The sequence below is a fragment of the Fonticula alba genome, assembly GCF_000388065.1.
Source record: "Fonticula alba strain ATCC 38817 unplaced genomic scaffold supercont2.3, whole genome shotgun sequence".
Taxonomy (NCBI): Eukaryota; order Rotosphaerida; family Fonticulaceae; genus Fonticula; species Fonticula alba.
Window position 1 is genome coordinate 1,309,893 of NW_009242973.1, and position 8,397 is coordinate 1,318,289.

The 8,397-nt window shown below is 65.5% G+C and overlaps 2 protein-coding genes across 2 annotated transcripts; one reads left to right on the top strand and one right to left on the bottom strand.

Annotated features, from left to right (window-relative positions):
* Positions 1 to 56: 56 nt before the first annotated feature.
* On the top strand, positions 57 to 5,056 carry H696_02078 (hypothetical protein; the record flags this gene model as incomplete). Its single annotated transcript, XM_009495975.1, has 9 exons — positions 57 to 782; positions 1,036 to 1,467; positions 1,652 to 2,020; positions 2,248 to 2,357; positions 2,494 to 2,583; positions 2,699 to 2,798; positions 2,978 to 3,283; positions 3,448 to 3,535; positions 3,687 to 5,056. 9 exons carry the CDS (start codon positions 57 to 59, stop codon positions 4,667 to 4,669), a joined length of 3,204 nt encoding a protein of 1,067 aa, XP_009494250.1. The 3' UTR covers positions 4,670 to 5,056.
* Positions 5,057 to 5,353: 297 nt separating this feature from the next.
* H696_02079 (hypothetical protein) lies at positions 5,354 to 7,503 on the bottom strand. Its single transcript, XM_009495976.1, has 7 exons — positions 7,271 to 7,503; positions 7,023 to 7,136; positions 6,755 to 6,954; positions 6,241 to 6,565; positions 5,857 to 6,046; positions 5,654 to 5,766; positions 5,354 to 5,552 (listed from the first exon to the last, which is right to left on the bottom strand). Exons 1-7 carry the CDS (start codon positions 7,432 to 7,434, stop codon positions 5,396 to 5,398), a joined length of 1,263 nt encoding a protein of 420 aa, XP_009494251.1. The 5' UTR covers positions 7,435 to 7,503; the 3' UTR covers positions 5,354 to 5,395.
* Positions 7,504 to 8,397: the final 894 nt, after the last annotated feature.

Genomic DNA, 8,397 nt, shown 5'->3' on the forward strand with positions numbered 1-8,397 from the left:
CCCCCCCCCCGCACAGACACACACCACCACATACATATATATATACGCTCAGCCCCATGACCTCTCCTCCGTCCGGTGGCCAGAGCCACCTCCTGCAGGTGGGCGTGCCCAACTTGATCCTTGTGCCGAAGAAGCGCGGCGAGAAGGCCCCCATGTCGAATGAGCTGCGCAAGTACGTCAAGAAGACCTACTTCACGCAGGACACCGTGCCGCACCCGTCGCTGCTGGCCACCACGATCCCGCCGCCCGGGAGTGTGGACCCGCTGGGCCGGCCGGCCGGCGCGGCGGGCACCGCCACCGCCACCGCCACCGCCGGCAAGCCCCGGTACACCTCCATGGACGAGGTGGCCATCGACCAGGACATCCTGCAATTGGAGTCCCTGCGCGAGCATCTGGTCCTCGGGACCGCCTACAATGCGGTGGTGCACCAGGCGGCCGAGGCTCCGGCCGGCGGCGGTGCCAGCGATGTGGTGGCCGATCGCCACATCGAGTACATGTTCCAGCTGTCGCACGCGGCTCGGCGCTTCCCGGTCAACGAGAATAGCATCAAGCTGTCCTTTGTGTGGTGCCTGTCGCTGAACAACAAGAAGAAGTACGCCATGACCAGCATGCATTACGAGCGTGCGGCCATCATGTTCAACCTCGGCACGCACTATGCCCAGGTGGCGTGCACCGCGCTGGCGGACGTGACCCCGGCCGCCACCGGCGCCGGCGGCTTCTCCCAGAGCGTCTCCAACACGGCCCTGTTCGGGGCCCTGCGCGACGCGTGCCACTCGCTGCAGGTACGCGTCTTTCTTGTCTCCCTCTCTCTCTCTCTCCCTCTCTCTCTCGGCTCCCTGCCGCCCTTGGGCTCGCTTGCGCCCTCGGCGTTGGGCCAAGTGTGTGATCTTGGCTTTGCCCTGCCCGGCGTTTGCTCACCTCCCATTTCCCCCGGCGTCCGCCTCCCCTCCCCTCCCGCCCGGAAACCCGGCGGCATGGCGTCCCTGTGTTCCTCGCCCGGTGTGTTCTGCGGGGGGGGGGGGAAAAAACCCACAGCAAGCTGCCGGGGTCTTCGAGGAGTTGTCCGACTACTCCGCCCGGTATCTGCCCTCCTCGCCGGCGGGCGATCTGTCGCGGCACTTCACCGGGGCCTTGGCTCGGCTGTGCCTGGCCCAGGCGCACGAGTGCGTTGCCCGGCGGTCGGTCATTGAGGAGTACAACTCCGAGCAGTCGGCCACCGCCGGCGGAGCAGCCGACACGGCCCCCTCTCGCCGGGCGGCCAGTGCCGCCACTCTGGTCACCAAGCTCCTGTCCACGGCCGGGGCCCTGTACGACGAGGCCACCGACTGCCTGCGCGAGGCGAAGAACGCCTACAAGGACCTGTCGCCGACCATCCAGGAGTGGATCACCTTCACCTCCATGAAGGCCCTCATGTACCACGCCTGGGCCCAGTGGCGTCTGTCGGTGGTGGACCGCAATGCGGAGCGGGTGCGTGCCCCCAACACCGAGCCCCGCCGGTGTGGCTGCCCGCCTGCTCGGCCGCCAAGTGTCGGCGTCTGCCGATCGCTCCGCCTCCCTTTGCCCATCTGACACACTTGACTCGCGCTTGCCTGCTTGCTTGCTCCCTGCGCCTCCGCCGCCCTTTTGCGGCATGTCGCGCCCCCGGTGGCAGATCGGCCCCGAGATCGCCCGGCTCAAGGTGGTCGTCGAGCACCTGAACATGCTGAACAAGATTTCCAAGTCCAGCCCCTCGCCCTCGCTGTCGTCCATCACCTCGCTCTCTGGGCTGGCCAGCCTCAGTCTGTCCGGCACGCCGTCGGCACAGTCGCCCCTGGGCATGCTGACGGCCGAGGCCAAGAAACTCCTGGCCATGGCGTCCGATCGCCTGGTCTCGGCCGAGAAGAACAACAACCTGGTTTACCACGACCCGGTGCCCGAGAATGTGCACAAGCTGGATGAGGGCCGTGACGACCGGATCTCCATTGTCCGCGCGGCCCAGCTGGCCAGCGTGCCGCCCACCGTGAAGCCGCTGTTTGAGAAGGTGCGTCAAAGTGTGCCGGTCTGCGTCGGCTTGTCATTTTCGCTGCGGCTCCCCCTCTCGCTCCTGCTCGCTGGGCGTGTGTGGCCCTCTTTCGGATGGGGGCCCCCTGCCACTCGGTCTCCCGCTCTCTCTCTCTCTCTCTCCCTCTCTTTCTCTCTCTCTCTTTCTCTCTCTCCCTTTGTATCGCTCCCTCCCGCGCACATACTCACACATGCACATGTGTGTAGCTCGTCTCTCCCCTGGTCAATGAGGCGGTCCTTCGGTATACCGCTCTCAAGAATGAGAAGATCAATGCCGAGGCCGGTCGTCTGGCTGAGGCTACTCGCTCCATGGGCCGGTACGTGGGTGGTGCCTGATCTTCTCCCGGAGGGAGGCAGCCCGACTTTTGCCCTTGCCTGCGTGCCCCATGTGCCAATGTGTGTGTCTCTGACAAGTGAGCAACAAAAAAAAATGGTCCCCCCACCGCCACTCAGCACTATCGCCGAGCTGAACCTTTCCTCGCTGCTGCACCTGAACTCCAACAGCGACCCCTCGCAGGTTATTCCCACCGCCCTGCTGGAGCAGTACGTCGCATGCCAACGTCGCTCTCTCTCTCTCTCTCTCTCTCGCCATTCCTTCCTTGTGGCAAATCCCGGAGCATGTGTATGCTTACTAACTCATATGGGCATCATTCTTCAGGGCACGGCAGATTCGCAACTCGGGCGGTGCCGCTGGCCTGGAGGAACGCTGGGTCAACCTCGGAAAGATGTCCGCCTCTTGCCGGAAGATTCTCAACGACGTGCGCTCCTCCTCGATCCCCCCCCCCCCACACACACACACATAGGCATACGCATACGCATACACACACACACACATATATATATATATGCCCATTGGTTCAATATCTGACCTGCATCCCCCCCCCCCCCTCGCCTCGCCTCGCCTCGACTGCGTCAATGCCCGCGCCAATCCCCATAGGCTCTTGCCCAGCTGGATGAGGAGGAGCGCTTCTCGCAGAACCTGCGGCACATGCATCCGACGCGCTACACGGCGGCCCCGTCGAGCGCGCTGACCGTGCGCCTGCGCGAGGAAATTCGCGATCGCATGTCTCTTCTGGACCGCGTGGCGGCCAGTGACAAGATCGTGCGCGAGCGCATCGACGCCGCCCGGCCGAAGATGCACATCATCGGCCGCGATGAGCAGGAGCTGCTGGCCTCGGTTCCCGGGTCTCGTGGCCAGCGAACCACTGACGCCTCCCAGAGCAGTGGCATTTCCGAGCTGCAGGTAAGTGTCCCCCCCCCCCCCCCCTCCCCCCCTTCATCCTTCTTTCTCCCCTCTCCTTCTTCCCATGCTTCGATCCGCTCCGAGATTGCACCCTGGTGTGGGAGCATGTATGTGGGATTCTTGCTGACAAGCACCACGTCCCCCTCCCCCTTGCATGGCCTTAGGCTCTGGTCGATCAGCATCAGCATATTCGCGCGACCCACAACAGCCTCATGCAGAAGATCCTCGACACCATGGATTCCGACGATCCGTGTACGTGCTTGAATGTGTGCATGTTCTAACAGAGAGAGAGAGAGGGGGGGGGGGGGGAGGAATAAGGACGCAGGTCAGGTCTGGGACCCCTTGGTCAATGACTGCGACATATGACTGACCACCAGACACACACATACACACACACGTACAGACCCCTCTCTGGCCGATGCCGATCGTGCCAGCAACATCGACAACATCAGCCCGCTGATGGCCATGCTGGAGACCCGCCTGGACCAGACGTACGCCGGACTGATTGAGAACATCAACCAGGAAATTGCCGCCACGGCCCGCTACTGCGAGTCGCTGAAGGACGCGCACAGTCGGTACACGGCCGCCGCCGGGCCGCTGCATCAGACGCGCGATCCGCTGCAGGTCTTCCTCCAGGACCTGGAGGCGGCCTGCTCCACGGTCAGCGTGCGCGAGGACATCGACAGCGGCTTGCAGTTCTATTCGGAGCTGGACCCGCTGGTCCGGCGCCTGGCCAGCACCATCGGCGACTATGTGGTCGGCCGGCATATGGAAGCTCGGGAGATGATCGGCCACGATGTGCCGGGTCTGCCGGCGGCCGGCGGCGGGTCGGCCGGCGGCGGGGCCCCGCATGGTCAGTCGCCCTACCAGCAGCCGCAGCCGCAGCAGCACCAGACCCCTGCGACCGGGGCCCCGGGAGGTGGCTACCCGCAGCATGGCCACCAGCAGCCGCCGCAGCAGCCTGCTCCCTATCAGTCGACCCCGTATCAGCAGCAGCCGGCCCAGCAGCAGCAGCAGCAGCAGCAGCAGCCAGTTGGGCCTGGGCATTACGCTCCCGCGGGCCCCGGTGGGTACCCCGGGCAACAGCAGCCTGCCGCCCCGCAGCAGCCGTATGGCCCGCCGGGTGGCGGCCACTACGGCGCCGCCCCGAGCCCGTATGGGCCCCCGGCCGCTGGCCATCCGTATGCTGGTGCCCCAAGCCCGTACGGCGCCCCGCAGCCGGGCGGTCCCCCGCCGTCTGGGCACTATGGCGGTGGTTACCCTGGCAGCGCCGGCACTCCGGGCGCCAACATCCCCTATGGCGCCATCCCGCACAACCCCTATGGCCCGCCCCCGGCACAGGTGTATCCTGGTGGCGGCTACCCCAACCAGCCCAACCGCTATTGAATGAGTCCCTCTCCTCCCATGGCCGAGGGTCAGTGTCGGTGTGGGTGTATGTACGGAGTCAGAAGTCGCACGCGGGGAGAGACAGAGGGAGCAAGGCGGCTGAGCAGCAGAGCATGCACGTGGCCCATTTGCGAGAGGTGGCGGCCTCTTCCGGACCCTCCTTCCCATCCCGCTGCCCCCCTCTCCTCCTGTCTTCTTCTCTCTGCAGAACATCCCGCCTTGCCCTTTCTAGCGGACCACTTCTCCCTCTCGCCCTCCCTCCGATGGTGACTCCCCTGCCGCTTCCCGGCAGGGGGGATGAACATCGCGCCCTACATGGGAAGGGGCTGCTCGCGGGGACCGTGCTGTCGGACCTGCACATACTATCAACAATAAAAAGCTACTCAATTATCGAGAGGATGATGCAGGGGAGAGGGGAGGAGGGGGGGGGGGGGGCAGGCTCATGGGTAGGCGCCCCTCCTTTTCGGGTGCCCCATGTGCGGAGCACTGAGGAGAGCGGGGAGGAGGGCGAGAAGAGGGACAAAGGTGGATGGTGCGCGTGCGGTGAAGGATGGCAAGGGAAAGGGGGCACGGGCCGAGAACTGAATGGGTCTGATTTTATTGTTGGAGATCTATGGTGCACAGGAGTGGAGGGTGAGGAAGGGGCAAAGGAGGCTGTCGCGTAAGAGTCATCCCTGACACGTTGAGGGGGGGGGGGGGGGGGCGCAAGAACAAGAAGTGGCCCTCTCAATCGTTCTTCGGGCGGATGCGCAGGGCCTGGATGCCGAGGTAGCCGCAGAAGGCGTTGACCACGCGAACAGCCGAGTACACGTAAAGCAGCACATGGAGAACGGCGAAGAGAACGATCATCTGCGACTCGGTGGTCGCATCCCAGAAGGGCTCGCTGAAGAAGGGGGAAAGTCAGTTACGCTGGCGCGGGAGGGGAGGCTGGCCGGCCGGGGGGAGACCGGATCGCAAGCAGGAAGACCAATGGTGTGCACGCACAGGCCGAACAGCTGCATGGAGAAGGTGTTGACGAAGAGAACAAGCAGCGGGATGTACTGGACCGTGGCCCAGGGGAAGGGCTGGCGGGTGACATACGCCTGGGTGATCTTGGACTGGGGTGGATGAGAGGGCAGGGGGGGCGAGTGAGGGGTTTGCACATGGTGCGAAGCAGCGGGCGAACGAAAGACCGGGGCGGAACGTACAGCATGGCGACCGAACGCGATGCCGGCCATGAGCACGAAAGACACCGCATTGTTGACGATGATGCGCTGGTCATTGGCAAATGCGATGGAGAAGACCAGCACGAAGTACACAAGCATGGGAATGATCCCGAGCAGGGCCCCGGCGGAGCTACGGCCCTTGGCGGCATAGTGCCGACGGATGTTGGACACACTGAGTCGGGGGACGGGGGACGGGGGGGCACACGGGACGCCAGGGAGGTCAACCAGCGTCAATACACACGACGGCGGCGGCGGTGGCGGCGGCGGCATCAGAAGGAGGCAGGAGGAACCCAGAGACGAGGCAAGGCGCAGGCGCAGACATCGGAAGAGGCGAGGGGGGAAAGAAGCCCCAGTGACAGCACGCACCTCAGGGGGAGCTGGATGACAATGATCAGGGTGAAGAGGAAGAGGAACATGACATCGGTGAAGGCAGGCCCGGCCTCCGGGTCGCCGTACTCGAAGGCGTTCGAGACGCCGGCCCAGAACTGACCGATGGCGTTCTTCGAGTCCCACCAGCCGCCAGGCAGGAACTGCGAGATCGGCAGCGTCCAGATCGCCGTTCCGAAAACCCCAGACAGGGCAATCAGCAGCGTGGCCATGATGTTCCCCTCAGTCGGGCCGTTAATGTAGCCCAGGTACAGCACGCCGGTGTGGTACTCCTCCCAGGTGGACAGATAGAAGGGGCCCACGGCTTCGAGCAAGGGAGAAGGGGGGAGGTTAGTGGAGGACAGAGAGAGAGAGAGAGAGGGAGGGAGGGAGGAAAAGGGGGGACAGCGGAAAGGGATGCTGCGTGCGTGCATATGCAGCGCAAGCCAAGTGACGCCGCACGGCGACCCATGCGCCGCCAGCAGCTGCCAAGACAAGGCGCGACCGAACGTACTCAGCAGTAGCAGGGCCACCGTGCGCCAGGTGAAGCCGAGGCCCATGGCCGCAGCCTGGACAATGGCACCGAAGGAGCAGTTCAGCGCATCGACACCATGATCGAAGAGCTCACCAAGGGGCGAAGAGGACCCAGTCCGGCGGGCCTGGCGGCCGTCCACATTATCGAGAGTCTGGTATAGGTGCAGGGCAGCGGCGAAGCTATTTCCCGGTGTGTCAGTCCGCATGGGCAAGCAAGTGAGGGGGCTTGGAAGGAAGGGTGGACATACAAAAAGTACACCCACTGGAAGGCGCTGTTCTCCTCCAGGTCAGGGAAGAGGAGGAAGGTCAGCAGCAGGCTGACGATGATGGCGCTGAATCCGAGCAGGGTGATCAGGTTGGGGCTGTGTGTGTGTGTGTGTGTGAAGGGAAGGAGGGAGCAGGGAGATGGAGGTTGCAGGTCAGTGCCGGCGGGAGAATACAACAGGAGCGGAGGAGAACCGATCTTGGCCGAAGGAGGGGGGGATGCGGAACGCACGCCATCCACATGGGGAAGAGGGTGGCAGCCCAGTCCCAGTAGGGCTTCATCACATATTTTGTCACCGGGGACTTGTCCACGGCGCCATACTTGTATGAATCCAGGCCCTTGAGGGCCTCCGGGTGGATGCCCAGATCGAGCATGCCCTGGGGAAGCAATCGCATGGCGGGATGGGGGGGGGGCGAGGAGCGGCGGGGATGCGAGGAAACAGCAAAAATACAAGGAGCGAGGAGTGCGGCTGAGGGATGCGAACGTGCCGTCGAGCACCAGGGCAAGCCATAAAGGGCCGATCGACGGGTGTTGAGGGAGGGGGGAGCGGGGGGAAGGTGGTGGAGGGGCGCAACACCGCCACGCAGACGCAGATCCCGCCGGGGGAGGTGGCGCGGGGGAGAGAACTGGGGCAGAGGTGGGGGGTCAGCTGGCGCGCATGCTCGCGCGCCCGGTCGCGGCGTCACTCGCATGGTGGTCGGCCGCGCCCCGGGGTGCCTCGCCCCAACCCCCCCCCCCCCCCCCCCCCCCCCCCCCCCCCCGGCGCATGCCGGTGGCCAAGGTGGGGCGGTTTCTTCCGGCCGTGCGTGTTCGACCGGTGCCAGGCAATTTCCAGGATGGCGGTCGGCGCGCGCGCGCCGCCCCTGGGAAAATGTGCCGGCCGCGGTGAAAATGGCCGACCTGCCAACGGGGCAGTCGCGCTGCCCCTGGCCACCTTTGTGACACCCGCCGGACGGGCCTGCTTCGCGGCCCGGGCGCGGGGGGCCGGGAGCGCAGGGCGCACGGGGCTCTGGGGGTCGCTGCGCGGGCGCAGCAGCATGATGACCCCTTTGGGCGGTGCGGTGCGGCGCGGCGCGGTGCGGTGCGGCGCGGGGCCCAGGCCCGGGCGGGGAGGGCGCGGATCTGCTCCTCAAACGCCCAGGCAAGCGGATGGGACGCACAGCCCCGCCTCCCTGCCCGGGTCCCGGGGACGGGTGAAGAGACAGGCCCAGCAAAGCACCATCCCCCTCGGCCGGGACAGGGCATGCCGCCAGCCGGGCCGTATATATGTCGCGCTCAATAAAATACGCCGGCTTTTTCCGCACTAGCGCGGGGCCGGAGTCGGAGCCCGATCGGCCCGCTCCCCCCCCCCCCCCCCC